Here is a 21,490-nt window from a genome sequence, read left to right on the forward strand (position 1 = left end):
TCAAATGTTATCAGTGAACACTGAAAACACACCATTTTCAAGATAGTGAATAATTTCTCCTGTAATGAGATGCACATGTTAACATTTATACTGCTGACCAAAATCCTAGATATGCAGCCCTCTTACTATAATATCGATGCATAGGTGGTCTTATCAAATAATAACTTACGACCAAAGACTGGTGAAATTTTTCTCCCTGCAAACTGTAATAGACTGATCCATAAACTAACTATGGCATAGACTTTTATTTAAAGGCCGTGACTTGGAAATTCTGTTCCCATCAACACCAGTCCGCCACAACATTAAAACCAGTTACATTAAAAGCGGTTACCGGCTTTAACGTTGTGGCTTTCATCATCACATATGTATCTACTTTATCGACAAAGAATACACACACAACTGCGTTTAAGGTAATGGCAGATGAGGTACATGTGTCAAAGACAAGAGTATTATCAACACGGAGAATGTGGCGACCAAGCACTTTAGTAAAGTATCTGGCAAGCCTCAAGCAGCAGTAACCTATAACTTAAACAAACTGGCTCGACTCCAAAAGGGTCACTGCCCTCAAATTTCAGCCCTGCCAGACAGGAAGAGACAATGACAGAGTCTAGTGGAGCTGCTTGGCTGCCAACAGTGGATGTGTGAGTACAAGTGAGCGTGAAGTTGTAGCTAAAAAAAGCTGGTGTGATCAGGCAAAAATATGTCGATAAGTAAAGATATAAAATCTTCTGCATTACAAATCCACAAACTATTCGATTAGTCTGCAAATAAATACCCCATTGATTGCATAAATATCAACAATTACAGTGGGTGTCCTCACCATAGATCAAGGAAATTTCAAGCGAGAGTCATAGAACAATGTTGTATTCCTAAGGGAAATAAAAACTACTTCCCACAAGGCACTAAACAATGACTCACTGTGGTTACTAAATCCTTTCTTGCCATTCACAGAGTCACATTTAAAAATCATGAAGGGGAAATGAGATATCAGTTAGACTAGCACAAGTAGCATGTAACGGCAAACAGACTGGGCCCATTAAGCACCCATCTAACACTACCAGCGGCGACAGCAGCAACATCAGAAGCAGTATGTCTATTTCACAACAGATTCATACCCTGGATAATAAATTGACTACTCTTGAGATGCAGGCTTACATATCAACTTTAAATTGATCATATTAACAGTGTACACACAGCTCAATCATCATCTTATTATCCTAATTGAACTACCCTGCCATCCCAATTAAACTGATTACATCTTTCAACCTGCCCCAATTCTCCCCACAGCCAATACCTCTGTATCTTCCCACTAATCCCACATTCATCTCCTCCCCTCACATCCATCGCTCAGTTTAACCAGAACTGCTCCCCCCAGCAGCCGATGCTGTGACATTTCCCCAGTTGTCATCTTACCTCCGTCCTCCTCATCGAAGGAGTTCATGCAGGGGAAATAGACAGCCAGCGCTTCAAATGATGCAGACAGACTCATCTTGCTCTGGGAGCGTTGGATACGCATCCCGTGAGCCGGAGCAGAGGTATCGTGCCCCTGCCTGCCCATGGTGACCAGCGGCAGTCCTTCTCAATGCAGTGAATTGAATCCAGCAGACGTTAGCTTTGCCTTTTTCTAGCTGATATTACTGTTAAAGGTTCAAAAACCAACTCAAATTTAATCTGTTTGATAAATTCCTAAGCCCAGTAGTAGAGGATGCTGCTGAGCTGCAGGAGATCAGGTCTGTGTTATCACGTAGTTTGTCCCTAGATGCTCTGTAAACTGCATCTTAAGGAGAGCTTCAGAAAAACGTTGCCTCAGTAGCCGAGTCTTGTGCTGTCTGGGTCTGACGTTGCTGCTGCACCTCTTTCTTCGGGGGCGGGGGGGGCTGCATTGCGCTCCACCAATCACTGAGCTGGGCTGCTCAGGCGCACCTCGGATGGCTCTGCGGGTGAACAAGCTCTACCCAGAGATACTTGAGCCCCCCTCCCCACACCGTTTCTCGCCATTCTTTTTTTTTTTCCTCTTCTTTTATCATTGCTTTTTCTTTTTTCACACTCTGCTTGTTCTTTTTTCTGTGCTATTTATCATGGTTATTTTCCTCTTCTCTCCATCCTCTTTCCCACTAGCCCTCCCTCTACCCTTCTTATCCACAGGTGCCAGTGAAAACAAGCTGTCATTAGGTCTGCCAGCAGCCCTGCTCCTCTATGAGAGGGCTATAGCCACATCGTGGTCACTCAAAGTTCACGTGCCAAACTCTAAATCATGCTTGCTTCTTTAGGTGCCTTCTTCCATTACTATAATCACAGCTGTGTTGTGCTGGGAGGAATTCACTTTGCTTACTCTGACTGTTTTCATAGTTGCTTAGAATTAGAAAATCAATTTGATAGTCATTTTCACATGCTTAACCTGAAAACTTCATATATTACTCTTCCACATCCTCTGTTACACAGCTATATTGTGTTAAGCAAAATTCTGTTTCCCTTGACGAATCACAAAGCTCACTTCCAAACAATCAGAAAAGTTGTTGTTTGAAGTTATGTCAAACTTACCTAAATATTAACATTTTTTGACTGTATCTACTATTTTTAGACACAGTCCAGAGCTGAAAGACACAGCAGTGGTTTCTTCATTGGTGGTCCCTGAAATATAAATCTGCTACTGGCATGAAGATTCTCAGTCATCCAAGTCATGGTATTCTATAAGTGCTATGCAAAGGCAACTGGACTTGCTTGGCGTTCTTGAAGACGTTTTGCCTCTCATCCAAAAGGCTTCTTCAGTTCATCATGCTACTGGCATGATTAGTGGCTAGTAACACATAAAGCAAATGTATCCCTTCAAGCTAAACTTTTGCTCCTCTGGTAACTGTCACCACTGCAGCTTGATAAAAATAATCAGGTAATATTGTGCTGCTTTGACATGTTGCTAGAGAACCAACTTTAACGCTTTTGTTCTGAATATGTATCTGGCAGAACAGGCACAGGGCGAGACAGTTATGGTGCTTTACTGCACTATTATAAATATAGCAAGCTCCCTGTAGTTTTATCGCTGAGACGAAAGTTCCCATCTGAGAGACCCTGCAACCTACTTCCATGAAAGACCCACTTCATGCATGGCGTCCATTTGCAAGTTATATGTAGGTCAGCACAGGCAAAAACAACACTTCACATTCACAGCTAGGGGGAAATTGGACAAACACATACAGTTACAATGCAACCAATTGGGTCATTTTTAATGGGTTCTCTTAAGAGTCTTTCTTTATGAAAGAATAGGCCTATGATTTTTCAGCAGTTAAAGCTCCCGTTAAGTCATACAGCGACATTAATCTAGAGAATGTGTACATTTTGATTAATCAAAAATGTCACTCATTTAAAGAAAAAGTTCTGTCTTTGAGAGAATCGTGTATTTTATAGGTTTTTAGCCGTACTAGCGGTGTCACTCTAGGGATGGCGATGTTCTTTCGTTCTGATGGTCAGTCCACAACTTTGGTTCAGACTGAAATATTTTAACTTCTGTTGGGTGAATTGCCATGAAATTTTGTCCAGACATTTATGTTCCTAAGAAGATGAAGCCAAATGACTTTGGTGATGCCCTGACTTTTCCTCCAACACCACCATGAGGTTGACATTTGTAATTGGTAGTGACATGTCTTTATAACTATTGGATGGGTGGATTGTATGAATAATGATGATAACTTTGATGATCTCTTAACTTTTTGGCTGGACTGCAACAGTGGGGCCAGCCCTATAAATGCGAATGTCACTGACTGAATGAATTAGTGAGTGAGTGAGTGAGTGATAAAGTTACACCATTGGTCGTGTTAATCTAGTCAAGCCAAAATTTGTCCAGTACTTTGGTTTATGTCCATATACCTGCAAAACTAATGGCATTTCCATCAGTGTACTTTGTGATTAGTGCTAATTATCAAATTTTAGTATGCTAACACGCTAAAGGTTAGGAGATATGGACATGGTAAACATTATGTAAACATCAGCATGTTAGCATTGTTATTGTGAGCATTTTAGCATAGTGATGTTAGCATTTAGCTCAAAACATTGGTGTACCAGTGTCCAGCCTCACAATGCTGCTAGCAGGACTGTACGCTCTTATTTATACACAAAAGATACAACAAACTGTTTTAGCATTAAAAATGAATGCTCAGTGTAACACTGTCCATTCACTTCGGTATATGAATACTACATTATACTAGGCTCTCTAAAGAAAGGGAAAGCATTTTTTTATCAACTGGCTATGACACAACAACCCTGCTCTTGGAACATTTGTAGCACACACATCACGACTGACACGCCCAATGTAATCTTTACATATGGTAGCAACATGAGATTCTGTTATACACTGAAGTCTTTTCAGCCTCACTTAGCTACACTAAAAGCTGAAATCTGAACATTATCCCCTCTACAGCAGCAGAAGGTAACAGATGTGATTCTACAACTACAGGTCCTATAAGTACAACCTAACATCTTATTGATGTTTTGTAGCAACAGAGCTTTCTGTTTCATGATATTCCACAAAACGGATGTATTAAAGATACATAAATTACAAATATTATAGATGATGACTTAAAATCCCTAACTCTTAATCATCACCTCAACTCAGTGACATTTTTTTGTTATGTCTTTCACAAATAAGAAAACTATAAGGACTTCAGAGATTGATAAAACCACCAATTGTGCAGTTTCAAGTCTTTCACTGGGCTCCTCAAATAACAGCAATATGCCTGCTGTCTTTTTGTTAAATCATAAATATGATTAGAATTAAATTGGCGGATGCTCTGAGGGAGCACAAAACTAACCTACAACATGCAATTATCACAGCACCTAATGGAATTAATTACCAAAAGAAAAGACCTGAATTTTTCATGTCTTTTCCTATTAACTGCTTTGGAGTAAAAGGTGGTTCATACAACTGCTCGGCCAAAATAATAAGCCAAAACACACCAGAAAAAGAGAATTCTTCTCTCCTCTGTCTACGTCACAGCTAATGCTTCGCTGCACACGTGAGAACAGTAGATGGCATTCACTCTGAAAACACATTTGGCACGTGTTGCTCGTTTCAACTTTCACACCTACAGTACTGTTTATTCTTACCCATCCACCCACTGCACAATGACAGACACAAAGAGACCTGGCACATCCCTTGAAAAAATATAAACTTAATTACATGCGTTCAAGGACTCTGAAAACAAAGTTCCCATCTCGCATGAAAAGCCACCCAAAAACTTTAATTTACCCCATAATTCAGAATGTTATGAATAAAATAAAGTCTATTCATTTACAATTAGAGTATTTCAAACAAGTTCAAAATTGTGCCAGATGAAAAAATAAGAATCTAGGGCTCTTCACAAGTGCATGCATCTCTTTATTGAAAATGTGTCACTTCAGTTAGGCTACAAAGACCAGATTGTTTAAAACGGGATTAATATTCAGATGAATAATGTGTTACGGGGAGTTCATAAATCACTATCAGATGGTCTTTTTATGCATTTTAATTCAAGTGTTCAGATCTTTAATTCAGGTCTTTTAGGATAAAAAAAGTTTGGTAATCCTTCTTGGAGAGAATCTCCAGTTTTAAGCAATGAGGGTACTGTCTGATTTCACAACAGCATAACTAGTGCGGATTAACCTTAAAGCAGACTGAGCAACATATCTGGTCTCACTCAAACTATGACAAACTTACACTACAGTGAGCATGCGACTCGAAATCATAGGCACCTCAGAAGGCAGGAATGTAAGGAATCTCGCTAATTCTAGTACAAGAAAACAAGAGTGTAATGTCCCAGAAGTCACATGTGAGCTCTGCCTGGTAGGCGGCAGGGATCACAGCCGGAAGCACTCGGAAGTATTTCTAATTGATGAGACCAGGCCAGGCAAAGCGTCAGACAGCGACTCTGGCCCTACACACAGTAAACACAGCCTAATGGACGCCTCTAACCCTGGCAGTCACGTGCACGGATGTAGGTAAACACACACTTACAAGCACTTAAATGCGCATACACCTGGACTCACACCAGTACAGTGCAAGCACAGGCAAACACTTTCTCTTCTCTCAGTTTACATTCCCTGCTGCCTACCTTGATACAGGCCAGACCTGCAGTCTGGAAGTGCTGTTTCCTATCTTGTGTGTAGCTCAAATATGATGAGCATCACAAAGTGAAATAGCTTAAATTACAAAACAAGGTATAAAATCATGTCAGAGCCTACTACTCTGTGTCATTCTCACTTTACAACACCTTAAAGCAATAACAAATTTTTTGATTTTGACCACTAGATGCGAGACACAAATTGCTTTGTTGTTCCAGTTAATGTGTTGGCGGTTACCCTCTCAGGTGAACCGTGTTTGTGTTCACCTGACAAAGGTAAGTCCAACATTCTTCCTCCCTCTAGCTCTGCTGTGGTCCCCATCAACTCCTGACAATAATACAACAACCAAAACAGTCTTCCGTTTGGTGCTGGGAAGGTAGCATACCGTCCACTCATCAGACTTTTGATCTAGAAAACGGTGCCTAGGAGGTTAATGAGAACAGCGAGAGTCACAAAACTGCAGCTTCATAGAACTGCAGAGTTGGGTAATAAAAACATCTTCTGAGACATCTATTGATTGAATGTTAATATAAAAATGTTAATTAATATAGCTTTAGATCCTGCATGTTCTGTTTGCAATTGAAAGCATAGAAATAAGAATCCTTCTTGATGATATGACAGCTCATGTTTCATATATATTATAAAAGACTTTATACCCAAACATGTACACACACTGTCCTGCCATTCACGTCACACCTCCACTGAAAGGGTTCACACCTTCAGTGGAAGGTGTGAGGTAAGAACATGAAAGGCAGGAGGTGTAGCAGTCGGAACAGTCCGTCCCCTGGCTGCCTCCCTTCACTCAGTGGTGCAAACACTGAGGCTAAAACAGATGGAGAGCGAACGAGAGAGAGAGAGGGGATCTAAATGCTGCCAAGCCTTACATGTGTATATGAAATATCGTGATACAAACTGCTGACATCATCCCAGCTGATTTTTCTTACAACCACAACAAACTAGTGTGATATGTAAAAACTTGCAGCACGAACACATCACCACAGCATGATTACTTCTCATACTTCAAAGAGGAAATAAGAATGTTTTTAACCATTTTTATGAAGAGCAGAAACATCACACTCACGCTCCATGACTAAACTGACCACAGTATTTTTCTACTGCATGTCTCATTAGGCTTCCTCTTTGACTGACACTTACAGAGTAGTGCTGTCAGCTTTCGAAGAGGAAGTCCAAACAGTATTTTTAGCAGCAGTTAAAAATCTAAAAATGCAGGGATGCTGGACCTTTATTCCAGTTAAAATGGGCGGCAAGAATGCACTGTACTGACATGTAGACGTGACTATACTAGTGTACCCTAAACTGTGTCCAAGCCTCAGACCCAGGCAAAGGGGACATATGGCTGAGGAACATGAGCCACACTGCAGGCAAAAAACACTGACCAGCTGGTGGAGCATGGGAGGGTTTAGAGGATGAATCAACAGCTTTTGACGTGAGCTCATTGAGATGTAGACTCATTACAGATAATATTCCTCTCAAAAGTATGTCTTTTTATAAGCAAACTCCGACTGAAGGTTTCAAATTAACATTTATATATATGTGCAGTTTTCTCTATGATGGAGCACTATGGCTGTGGTCTGCTCAACTTCATGTCTGCAACAATGAATTTCAATAGTGACAACGGGATGGATCTGTTAGAAAACCATAAGTAGTATAATCAGTATAAGTTTCAACACAGTGCCAAAACGACATTATAAAGAGAATGTTGTGTGCTCTTAGCTGTTCAAGAGTAAATCAAGTACACTTCCCTCTCAACCGCAACACTATAGAAATATTGTTTTTGTCAAGTGCAATGAGTGAGTTTGCAGCAGTATCAGCAAAGACCAGAGGTTTGTAGCTCCACTTACATGTGCACTTAATTTCCACGGCTTTCGTGTTTACTGTTCATGTATATACAGGGTCATCATTAACAGATCTTTGTTCTTTACTTGGATCACAGCTAAGTTATGCTCCGGCACGATTACCATAAAATATAAAAAATATTTTCAAAACAAGAACATTGGTTAATTTCTTTGATAACGCAAAGTACAAAGACTGCTAGGAGAGACACACTGTGCTGCTGAAAACAATTTATTTAGTCCACCAACTCTGATAGTCACATCACAACTCATGAATAAACATAAAGTCATCAGTGATTAGTACAACACTTACCAAAGAATTATTTCAGATAAAGAGTGAGCAATATCAGTATGATATGCTTATGATTCTAATACCATAAAAAAAGTAAGTGGTAAGTCATTTCTGTGGACCGTGAAGGGGGAAATACCTTGTCTTTGATTTTAAAGGATAGTCGTCACACTATTGTCTTTCGTGCCAGTCAGCTCTGCCATTATGAAGCCTGACAGTGAAATATTACAAACATATCAGGGGCAAAAAAAACCTAGCTCTAACTTAACCTAATCTCGCCTTCATTTTACTGCAAGACTCAAGATACTATTCATTCCATATGATTATAAAATGCAGCCCAAATTTGTCTCGTGTTTAATGCTGATCTGATGTGTTCGGTTTCTGCTCGAGCTGTACAGAACCTGAGAGAAAATGTACGGTGACCATGGAAACAGAAACCGTACCCCGTGCAAAACTAAGCCCTCTTTTGCATTAACATGTCCTGCATAGAGTAAACAAGTGCACACAGTAGCACCCTAAAAAGGCCTTTAAATGTAATAAATTAGACTCAGGAATTATTGTAAATGCCAGCAATGCGAGTTAGTGTATATTCAAGGCCTTAATGTGTTGCTGGGATTTGAAAAGGTGGCGGTCTCAAAGCTGTACAATGAACGGATCAGTTCATTGATCAGTTCATCGGATCAGTTCATCACAAATGCTCAGTGTGACAGTTAACACCATCCTATAACTGTGCGATACAACAAGCAGTTTTGGAAAACTGCTGTGGTCAACTTCAGTGGGCTAGGAAAACAACAACAATAGACAAACCTGAGTTCCACATGGTGGCTGCAGTACAGCAGAAAAATGGGAGATCTGTGGAAACTACTGTCACAAGCATTTTCTATTCTTATGAGGGCGTGTAAGTTACTGCTCTGACTTCTGACATCATCATTCTTGGTATATTGCAGTAGATCCATTAATACAATTTGAAAGTTATAAAAGTAGCACCACTCCTACAGTGTATCCACACACATCGAGGTCACTGCAGAGATGGCTCATCTGAGAGCTCAGGCTGATTAACAGCCATGAGTCCTCGTGAGGATTGTTGTAATAGAGATGGAAAGAGAGAACTGGGGGAGAAGGAGTAGCAGAGAGAGACACAGACAGGAAAGGGTACTGTAAATCTTGCAGGAGAAGTGAAGGAGAGATTAGAAGGTGAAATGAGAACATGAGGAAGAACACAGAGAAGGGATATAATGATAGGGAGAAACAAATGTCAGTTAGGACTCAATGAGAGACTAAATAAGGTAGAAAGATGGATGGGGAGAAAGCAATAGGGCACTGGTATCCCTCAGCCTCGGTTGTACCTGTGCTGCTGTGTTCTGTTCATGCATCAACCTGAGAGCAGCATGTCTGCTTTGGCCCCCTAGGAGATTAATTAGCAGCTTCAGCAATTGGGGGAGCTGCTGAGATACGCACCCAACTCAACACAGAGGACAAATTACCTTGGCTGAAAGCTCAAAGTTCAGCTTTTTTACCGCATACAAAACAGTCCCTCTGAGGACTTTGGAGGTCCAAAACCACGTCAGTATCCAGTGTAGGTGAGAGAGCAGTGAAAGAGGAGGGGGCAGCCAATGCAATGTTCTCTCTCTTGTATACATTTGGATATTGCGGGCTTAGTGGGTAAATTGGCATAAATGCTCTCTCTTTCACTGAGGCAACATTTAACTCTTTGTCAGAAAATACTGAATATTTTAGTTCTTAATGTATGACAGAGCTGCATAGCATAGTTAGTTTTCGAGCCGATGTTATGGCATCATGCAGCACCGCCATTTCAAAACAATCCTGGGGGTAAAAAACAAGTGATTGAAGTATACTTTAAATCATCTCTCACAGAGAATTTTTAAACTCGGAGAGTGTCACATCTGATCCGAACGTTGAGTGTCTTTCGGGGTCAGGTAGCGAAAATTGGATGTAAGAACAATCACGCTAGAACACTCAAGGTTGCACCCAGGAGCACAGGAAGCAAGATGTTACTGACAATGTATTATACCACATACTCAGAATCCACCCTACTGATTCCATCTTTTTCCTATTTCTGTATCACTGCAGGCAGTCTCCCCTGCCTTTGCCTATTAAGGCCCAATTTCCTGTATTTCCTGCACTATTAACCTCCTCAGCCTTAATAGAGGCTGGTGCTGAGTTGTAAAGCTTGCTGTTGATTATGTTTCTGGGACACCATCAGGACTCTTAGACAGAGGCCATTATGAGGTAAAACTGCTGAAACGGATTATCGGGTAGAATGCTATTAGCTGTGTTGTAAAAAATGGTAGAAAAATGTGCTTAATATTTCTTCACCGGAGTGAAAGAGAGACAGCCCTCGTATTTCTCCTGTTCGTAAGGCAACAAGAGCAAAGAAATAATCCACTGGACTGAAGGAGCTGCCTTCCCGATGTGCATATTGGACAGAGTAAAAGAGAATTAGGATTGTTCCTACAAAGGGAACTCAAATAATCTTGAATAATTCACATAAAGGCATGTAGAACATGCTTTCAGAGCGTTTATAATAACTTAAGGATGCACACAGTATTTGTGTGTGTGTGTGTGTGTGTGTGATTCACAGTGAAATGAAAATCTGAACAGCAGGTCTTTTTTATGATAGCCTCCCCACTGAGAATATGTAGCACAGATAGTAAATGCACTGGAATTAAGAGGTAGAAGAAACAGGTATGTTTTTTGGACGCAAATCAGAACGGAAATCTTCTCAATCAGCTTGCAACATTTCGGTGGGACTGTATGCTCTCAGCTGAGTCAGGTTGTGCAGCAGGACTTGGGTTTGGGGTTTTATGTGGAATAAAGAGGCTCTCTACTGAGCTTGAAACATAATGCACCAGGGACCAGAGGACTGCTGAATGGCAGATGGGACAGTGAACATAATAAATCAGCCTGATGTTTCAGGCTGCTCATGATGACCAGTTTAAAACCAACAGCTCCCCTGTATGAGCACACGCACAACCGTAACCTTATTAAAAAGCAAATCATTTTTTAAACATTTGTGTGCTTGCTTTCATCATCACAGGTGTGTTACTGTGCTTTGCCGCGTGCAGAGTTGCCTCATTAAACCATGTCCTCTTTTTTTTTTTCTGTGTATGATTGATCAAAGCGACATGAACTCAATAATGAATCAGTCTCATCAATAAACTCCATTCTCCATCCAAGAAACATGTGCTGGTATCTTTTTACTGTTCAGTGCTAGATTTTCATCAAAGGCTGTTACCTGCTGGACGTCTTGCTGGATGCACACATACGTAGGAGGCCACGTACTGTAAAGGCTACTCTCTCTTGTCCATTGCTTTTGCTCTTTACTGCGCCCTTGTGCTCAGTGTCAGGTCCTGTTATGGACTTATGGACATTTGTAGAAATATGCCCAGTTAGCCAAACTTTCATTCCGACAAATTGATATATTTGTGTTTCCGGAAAAATCAAGTGCCTTCCACGGAGGGCAAAACCAGCAGTTCAAACCAAGAGCTGCAAAACTGTGTACACACTAGTCATGGTAGCCACCTGGGAGCACATCCATTTCCATCTGACTAACCTGTGTTTGTCAAAGCCAGTGTCTTGCTGCTTGGCTGATCTGCCCATCCCCCACCAGCACTTCGCAGTGCACACAAACTGCCAAGCAGCCTCTTAAAGTCGACCATCCTCTGAACGCACCCTTCTAGCAGGCGATGAGCCTCTCAGGATAGTGCACAACAAAGTAGGGCAAAAGGCAGCTTGACAGTGGTGGTGCTGGTGCAGAACCAAAGACAGTTCTCAAATATTGAACGGCAGATGTATGCACATTCTCACAAACTCCATCTGATGCACTCAGAAGTATTGAGTGAAATATTGATATAGCCTTAAGAGATTCAAACTGCCTGGTTCGGGCTGTCTGCATGGGGAAAGAGTGAGTGCATGTGTGTGTAACTTTGTTCCTGTGATTGTCAGAGAAAGATCAAATGGGCATCCTAAAATAAAAATCTGAGCAAATGTCAGCTGGTTTTTGTCTGTTCCCTAAAGTAAACTCCAGAACAGTGACCATATTCAGCAAAGTAAACATCATTAATATCCAACAACACAAGACACGGACGACCGTTTCATAACGCACAGGGAAAATCGTCGTCTATCTTCCAACACCCATATCTTAAATAAAGCCTTATTTAAATGCGAAAAAAGGTACAGATTGACATAGTGACATGAATTCTAATTCTAATAAATTAATTAACTTACTCACTCAGAGAGATAAGGTAGCAGCACATGTGCCAGTCAAATCACGAGCCGGGGGGGACAGTTCAATGCCACGTGAGCGCTCCACTCTCACTCATCTCACCTCAACATTGATCCCTTTCTACGTGTCTTTCCATCCCTCCGCCATGCTATCTAGTCAGATCAGGACAGAAGGTGCTGATGGGTAAAAGTGATTACTGACCACTTTAAGGTTGAAAAGACGAGATATATAGGCACTTGAACAAACCAAACACCAATCTGTTGGCCAGACACATCACCGCACGCCACCTGCTTCACTGTTTTTCACATTGTCTGGCACCAGCTTAAGCAGCTCAACCCCTCTCAAATGGTTTTTGAGCAGAAAGTAGGATAGAAAAAAAAAAATACACCGAAGAGAGAAGAAAAGTATTAGCCCAATGCTCTGCAATTCAGCTGAAGGAAAATACACACCCCTTCTTGTCTATATCTTGCATGTGCACACATTCTCACATGCACTCAAAAAAACAAATTCAAACAACTGCAGCCCCACAGTTTGAAGTAGAGTTTTACACTCACACATCACAGGCAAGAGAGCATCACAACATGAGGAAGGTGGCAAAACGTGACAAGCAGCTGAGGTCATCAATGGCAGAAATGGAAAGCTCTTACAGCAATAACACTTTTTCCAAAATGAAATGACAAATGATTACCGAAGAAGCACAATAAATCATCAGCATTAGGCACAAAAACACGACTGCAGTGATGTAATAGAAGAGGAAAGAAAACAGGGAGGTAGATAGAGAAAGAGGTATTTCCAGGTGAGTGGTTGCCTAGAAAAAAGAGAGAAAAAAGTGTGAGAAAAAGTCATGCTGTTTCCTTCACCTCAAGAAAAATACTCTGCAGAGTCCAGAGTCCCTTCTAAGATAAAAAAAAAAAAGGTGGGGAAAAGGAAGAACTGGAGAAGAGAGAGCAGGGCCATTAGAACTCAACAGTCAGCACAGAAAATGACAGAGAAACCCGCACGGACACAACAAGAGGCCACAGGAGAGATGTACATTTGAACATACATACAGTACACTGACTGTGCACTTGGATGCCCTACCTGTTTGGCTGAGCTGAGAGGTGCTCCGGCTCTTGCGCGACATGCCAACCATGGCCTGCATTTTGGCACCAATACTGGAGCGCCTCTTCTTGTCGTCAGTGCCTACCGTGCCGACCGCCGTGTCCGACTGGCTGCCGTCCGTCTTCTCCAGGTTACACATGTCGCCGCTGATGCTTGTGCTCTTGGTGATGTTCATCCCGCCCGATGAGCCCATCTGCCTGTTTTTCATTTTGGATGCAAAGTCACTGTCAGCCACCACCATTGGCAGGGGGGCAGGCAAGGACAGAGAGAAGAGGACAGGGCAGAGGAGAGAGGAGGCCGGTGGATGCGAAAGCAGAGATGATGGAGGAGGAAACAGGAGGAGAGGATAGAGGAGGACACAATAGAGGATGCAGGAGATGACAAAGTGTGGGATGAAGAGGAGAAAAGGACAGAGTTCAGGTACAGGAGTTCATGACAGTATATTACAGTATAGTTTGGGGTTTAAAGTGGATGTACTGTATATCCTAAAAGATTGTTCATGCATTGAAAGATCAACCGTTACATATTGTAATGAATTTAGCTCCTTAAAAAGTTGAATGCCACTACTTTTTTAAAGTTTTTTTTTGGTCACTTTGAGCTGTAAGAGTAGTTTTTCTTTTTATGTCTATTATATTTGCTCAAACACAAAAATTGTCAAGTACGTGAAGACTTGAACCATGCTGTCTGTCGTGCAGACTGACCATGAGAACCTTTAGAGGCCTTTTTGTGAGAGTTTTAAATGAAAAGGAATATCAGCAACTTTACTCACAGGAGTGCGGCAGCGTTTAGTCCCAGTATAAGCATTTAATAAGTTGTTTGCATGTTAGGTCTTCATATTTTCAGTAGCTTTATTGTAGTACCAGATTTTTTTGCACTATGGAGTAATCTTGAAAACAAATAAAATTTACATTGAGGGTTTATCGTCAAAACACACTGCATGTATCCTTGAGGTTCTAAAAAATGCGTTGAGTGCATTTCCTTACATACGACTGAAAGCTGCAGAACGGCTATTGGTGGACCTAGTGGTAAGATGCCAGCTTCTGTTTGAACTTTCAATCTCCATGTAAGTTGAAATTGTTTGTTTAAAGATTTTTCCAACTGTTAAACTGTATCTGAAACACTAGTTCAAACTTATAAAGTTCACCATTTATTTTAGTTGAAATAAATCCTACCGAGTGTACCACAGTTTAACAAGTATACACATACCTTAGCGTCTTTGTTTTATGTTATAAGTATATGTATATATGAGTATATTATTTTATCTACATACAACTTAGAGGTAATAGGAAATGTTGTTTTATTCTATTGCTGTCTTTCATGTTCACCTGAAGAGAGAAAATACTGTGCAACCTCTCTGGACCTGAGTCGTAACCACACATTCACTACATTTACACTAAGCTGCACAGAGAAAGGAACGTTGTCTGCTATCAGCATTACTCTCCAGCTCTTCTTGATTGAAAGGAAGTAGGCCAGTGTCCAAATTAAGGTCTTATTTTAGCTCCGCCAGTAAATTAATCTTTAAGAGACAAATTACATTCTGTTTCATAGGCTCTGCATTCTTAATTGGATGAGTGACATGTAGCACCCTCAGGGTACTATTCATTAAGTAGTGTCTGACCTCCACTGTGGTAAGTGCCTTATAAGACAACTTATGGAGAGACACGCTGACTGAAATGGGAGAAGAATAAATGCATTTTGACAATTGATTCTATCAATTACTGCAATTAGGCTCCTTCAAATTCTGCTCTTTCGTATATTCAACATTAGTGTTCAGCTCCATTGTGTTAGAATGAGGAGAATAATCAGTATATAATGGAGATTACATCTGATATTGTCACAGAATTTCAAGCGTAGGCAGCAATATAGTGTTACCTTGACATGAAAGTTGAGTGATGCTTTTAATTCAAATGTTATCCCTTGCTAGAGCTTCAGCAGTCTGTCTGTCCAAATCTACCTGGCATGCATAGCCTGATCTCACTGTTTTACTGGGACCAGTAATACTGGTATAAACCAGTAATGTGGTTTATACCATATTTTGGTTGGCAGCTAGTGGTGAAACAAGTCAGATGTGCTGTAAAAGAATGCACAAACCTTGTATCTCAGACTTCGGTATAAAGTCTTTTGTTTATACCAGCTGTAGTGCCGGCGGGTTCTGTTATGGATCAGCCTGTACTTTAATACATAAATATTGAATGCTTATTGGGGGATTAGTGACTTTGATCAGTTATCGCAGCCCAGAAGCTTTGAAGCAGACTCCAAGCATCTGGACTCCTGACAACTCTACGGGCTGATGTGCTGCAGGTGACATTCTAAAATATGCTCTTTCGATGTCATCACAGCGAGGCTGTATTTCATCTGCCCGACACAGGGTGATGACGCTGCCCCTTTCATTACACCAAATATCAGCACAGAAGAGAGGTCAGGGACACTGGGACATTGTTGCCTCTACAAATTATTTATTACCCACTGGGCTTAAAATGGATGAGCACAGAGCCCGTTCGGAACCTTCCCAATAAAAGAAATCATGTTCTATGACACATTTTAAAAGCTACTCATTCATTTAATAGGGCAAATGCTCTTGGAGTCTAACTAGATGCACTGTACAAGTCAATGTGTTTATATCTAGGACAAGCTTTTATCCCTGGCTGACCAAGCAGATCCCAGGCAGACCAATAATACCTTTTAAAATGTTAACTTCTCTAACATGCATACAAACATCCTGTTGATTTAAATAGATAATATACTGGTCTAACTGGACACACTGTACTAATAAAATTGATCAAATTTGCTAAACTGCAAAGGTCTGTGTCTGTTTTTTTATTTATTTCTCTGAAGAACTTCCCACTGGTATGAAGTATGATTTTACTCAACATTACAGCATTTGATTTCATTAAATGGACGAAAATGTGATCTAAACAAAAACATTCTACTGGTGTAAATTAACACTTGGTCTTATTTTGGCTTAAGACTAAAATATTTTTGCTTACTATATTAAGCGTCTTGCCGTGTACATTTCTCAATGGACAGATTACTGGCCTGAAAGGACATGTTAGCGATCTATCATGACTTAACTTTGACTTAACTTCAATAAACATAATTGCATAAAATAGATTTACACTAACTTCTACTTGCTGCTCTCTCCACACCTCCTCTCATTACAAAATCTCTCCTCTCTGAACAGTTCTTGGCACTCAGACTAGTCTCAGTGTGTATATGTGCCTGCTTGGAAAACTGAGACTCTTCAGGGATTTCCGATTTTCAACCTCAGCCCAAAGAACATAGTGTTCCTCATCATGCAGATTGCAGCACCATGCATTTTCATCAAGGCCAAGATGTTCTCAGAACAAAATAAAACCTAGAAATTGTTGTCGAAAGTTGTTTAATTCCAGCTGGCATGAGGTACTGCAAGAATAGCAACATACCACTGCTATGTAAAAAAGGTGAAAAATCTCTGAATTTGGTTGCTGATTATCATAAGGCAAAAAAATGGACTATTAAAAGTCTTTAGTAGACTCTGTATCAAGTGTAAAATGATTTTTTTTGAAGACTTCATCTTCATATAAAACAATATTTATATAAAGCCCAAAGTACTGTCCCCCGGACGCCTGCCAGACTTGCATTACTAAAACTAATTGATAAATTCACTACAGTGCACTTGAGATGCAGTCACATAGTCTCAACAGTCCACATCCAGTTATATGTTTTAATTCAACTCTTAAGGGGCCGATTCACTTACTCAACTAGGAAGAAACCGATATGCTCATCATGAATGCTGTATGGAAATGTAAAGTTCATGCAAGGTGCCTCCTGTCCTCCCATATTAATCCGCTCGTCTTGTCTGCGGCTTCTTTACCAGGTGACGCAGAAAAATGGGTTTCCATGGAAACTGTGCCCTCAGCCAGAGCACTAGCATGCGTACATGCCTGTCAACGCAGCTACAAAGTTTTTTCGTCAGAGGCTGAAGTGAGCAGAGCTGAGGTGATTAATTAAATCCTGAGTCTCATTTTGAAATGTTATCATTGGCTGCAGAGGCAACTCAGATACAGGTCTCCCCTTCCATTCACTAGACAGGCTGTTGGTCAACGGGGTGGGTGGAGCGGAGGTTAGGGTAAACATCTCTTCCTTCCTTTTACTAATGATCAGCCCCTGTCCTTCAAAACGCCAGTTTTTACTCTCCCTCACATCAATGAGCCGTTACCCAGGCAACAATATTGGATGAAAGAGAGAGACGAGGAGGAGAAGAGGAGGTGTGAGATTTAAAAGTGCTGATGGAAAGCTCCTTACATCCTGGAGGACAGTGGACACAACATCAGCTTAGAGCCGCGTGTGTGCATTTGCCTTTCTGTGCAGTGGAAGTGCCAATGGACTAAAAACAAATATGGCTACCATGATGCTCGTACAGCAAAGCCTGTTTAATGTGTAGCAGATGTATATTTACACTGTGACCTCAATACATAGGAGATGAGTCATAAGTAAATGTAGCCAGCAGCACTATTTCTGCCGAATCACACTGCTTTGTTGCTCGTATGATACATACGTAGATAAGCAGAGCAGTGATTAAACTTTACTCACTTGAAGCAGGTAGCATCTTATCCATTACACAGCAATTTGCCGGCCCCTTAATGAATGTCTAGAGACATGATTGTTTATATTCAGTTTTTACAGTATCGATCTTGAGACTCTCATAGTAAGGCTGCGTTGTTTGTTGTTTAGGTTCAGTGGACAGGTTGATGTGAGTGCTATCACTGGCAGAGCTTACATAAAAGCAGATGGAGAATAGACGTCCCTTTTCTTATCCTAGTGCAGAAAGTACATATGACACTGCTTAGCTTATGACATGTAAATACAACAAGCATCTTCTCTTCTCCTGCTTAGATTCACAAATTAAGAGCTTGTCACTGAGCAGCAGCGTGAAGGTCAGTGAAATATTCTGAAATAATGTATTGCTCGGCTTTTTGCAGTTTACAGCGAGAACATAACTAATGGGCTTCTTACCTCTGGCAGCAAAACAGAGTTAAATTCACTTAGGTGTAAAAAAGCAAATGTTAAAAATACGGTCATTTTAATTAAAATGGGTAGTTTGCACTTGGTAAGTTGTGTCTCCATTAGGAAAAAATGTAACTGTTTGTGTATATTGGGAAAATTTCAGGTTGAAACAGGTCTGAGCATATACTTATGTTGCTTCATTAATTTAGCATTAACATGGCAAGCATCAAGATTTTCTTTGGTTTGTAATTACAGTCATTTCACTGTATTTTTTCAGGCCAGTCGTTTCATCTATAAAGAAAATTAGTCAAATCATTAAATTGTAATTTCTTTATTTCTTATTTAATTAATGTAATGAGTTGAGCAGCAGAGTTATTAAATCACTGAACATCTTGGAGCCGGCTGATACATTTTTTTGTGGCAACTGCACACTACAGCTCCCTCGTGCCTAAACAGTGCCTGTTGTAGTGTCCTGACAAAATGTGATTCAAAAAAAAAAGCATCGAATACATACAATTCACAGAGCAGGAGCACCCAAAAATAGGTGCATAATAATTCACTTAATATTTCATGTCCTCAGTTTCGTTTGGATGGTGTAAATGACTGTGATATCCAAACTCTTATATAACTGAAAAGTACTACTCATATTAATATTTACAGCTAATTAGCAACCGCCTGTTTCACTACAGTTGTAACTGACTATTATTTGGTGAAAGAATGGCATTCAGCTATTTTTACTGTGTAAATACCTTTGACTAAAATTAGGTTTTATGTTGACATTTTTTTTCATTTGGAGCTATTTTGTATACTACTCTAACCTAATTTTATAAAAGCTTTGAATTGTGCTTTAGCACACAGACCCTGAGACTATTAACTCTTTTAACATCACTGTAAAAAAGCATTTTGTGGCTAATTGCCTATGTATTTACAGTATACTGTGTGCAGTTTCAACACTCTCATGAACATCCTCAGTAAACCTCAGTCAGTAAGAGAATAGAGAATGTTTTTTGTTATCTAATATGTCTCTTCTCATGTGTTGTTGTCCCGGAAAAGCAGAATGACTCGGATGTGGTTAAAAAGTAGGTGAATTATCGATTTATACTGTAGCTGTCATGAAGGAATTAGGGTTGATCACACAGATAGGAGGTGTCAGCGTGTTAAAAGCAGGACTAATCCAGCTCACTTTCAGTCAAGACGGAATACATTGTTTGAAGTTGGAACATTGTAGCTGAATTCAAATATATCCGGCCGGCTTTATAATCACTTTATTTATAATTTCCAGTGACTGAAAGTGAATGAACTGCTGGTTGACAGTGTACAAATGAGGGTTGTGGTGTTACAGAGAGAGAAAGTGAAAGGTTCTTGGCATGTCTAGAAATAGCTGGAGGAATGTGGGAGGTTTGACAGTCTGCAGGTGCAGAGTGACACTGTGGGACAGCATGTGAAGAACACAGACTGACAAGCAAAATACTGATGCAACATCCCAGCAGTTAGCAGCACAGATGAACAGTAAAGCAACACAGATTGCAGCCTCAGAGCAAACCAGTAAACACCTTTGCACTGTCTCTGTATCTAAAAACGCTCTGTAATGATGCCCTGTGTAGGTACTATACCTGTATATATTTCATTTGATCTGCTCACATTTCTACCTCGTGCATTCGGTCATCCCACATATGTGGGGTGCAATTTGTTAATCAGACTTGGTGCAGTGTTAATGCACATAAGAGGGTATAGCTTTTATCTCAGTGTGTTTTCTCCCAAGTCCAAAGAGACGCCGTAATGAAATGAGTCCTACACTTGGCGACCAAAGGATCACTGGAGAAACCAAAGCATTGTTAATGTTTTGTTCCTTAAGGGGCCGAAGAAAAATGTATAAACTCACTGTGATCTGTCAGCAAACTGCGCAAGTTTGAGTTCTGCAATGCAAAGCATTCTCTGTATTAACACCGCGTGGTATTTCGCCATGCAGACAAGTAGGTCTGGTTTTATTCACTGAGGTTTTGTGATATCCATCTCTGCGATTTCCGCCTCCACCCCAATACAATGGAATGATGGACGGTGAATCAATCACATTCCATTCACCTCCGTTTTCTCAAAGGTGGAAAATAGTCTTCAATACAATATGTTGACAGTGAGGTCTGTGGATTAGTAATTACTCTAAATTTGATTTAATTTTCAATTTTTTCTATGCACCACAAACAAAATTCCCTTCTCCTTCACTGTATTGCAAAGAGGATAAAGATTAGTCAAATTTCTTACCGTCCAGCATGGGGTGAATAAAAGAAGCAAGTCCATATTTCTTTCTATAGGTTGATGTCAGGCTAACACTCACTCTTACCAGAAATGTCACATTTGCTCATCTTACTGTCCCACTTACATACCCACCTAACCCCCACTCCCACCTCTACATACTGTACATACACATATACTGTACATGCACACTTGGTTTTCTTGTACTGTATTTCTGCAGAAAGGAATCTCAAAAATCTTGGCAAATAAAACTGAACCTGCCTGCATGGCTAAATTAAAAATAGTTTTATCTTTGTGTGTTTGTTTTGAGTAAACTGCTGTTTAATGTGAAAGAGTAACTTAAAACCAGACTGAGAAGCAGTGTTTCACCATCATTTCTGGTTAGAGATTCAAGATTCAAGCCTGTTTTACCTCATCATTGGTGACTGTTGTTGGCTGTGGTCAGACGTGTGTTCTCTTGAACCTGTAAACCACGCCCAAAAGTGATGTAACAGGTTCCTGGAGTACGCGTGTAAATCACTGCATCAAGATAGGAATTTAAACCACTGGAGGTCAGCACAGATGAGATTTTCAGGAGGTGTTAAGTTACTCTTTAAATGCTTGCTGTGTTGTCTCCATGTCCATCTTGTCTGCTACTGATGGGTGAACAGGCTGCATTGGTTTACCAGAGTGTTG

General features: G+C 40.4%; 1 protein-coding gene across 1 annotated transcript in view; it reads right to left on the reverse strand.

Annotated features, from left to right (window-relative positions):
* rims2a (regulating synaptic membrane exocytosis 2a) overlaps nt 1-21,490 on the reverse strand; it is a 145,086-nt gene that overhangs the window by 2,828 nt on the left and 120,768 nt on the right. Inside the window, exon 27 of the mRNA XM_040117351.1 lies at nt 13,559-13,776. Coding sequence (XP_039973285.1) covers nt 13,559-13,776 — 218 coding nt within the window. The remainder of the gene's footprint in view (nt 1-13,558; nt 13,777-21,490) is intronic.

The sequence above is a fragment of the Xiphias gladius genome, chromosome 22 (assembly GCF_016859285.1).
Source record: "Xiphias gladius isolate SHS-SW01 ecotype Sanya breed wild chromosome 22, ASM1685928v1, whole genome shotgun sequence".
In the NCBI taxonomy this organism is placed as follows: domain Eukaryota; kingdom Metazoa; phylum Chordata; class Actinopteri; order Istiophoriformes; family Xiphiidae; genus Xiphias; species Xiphias gladius.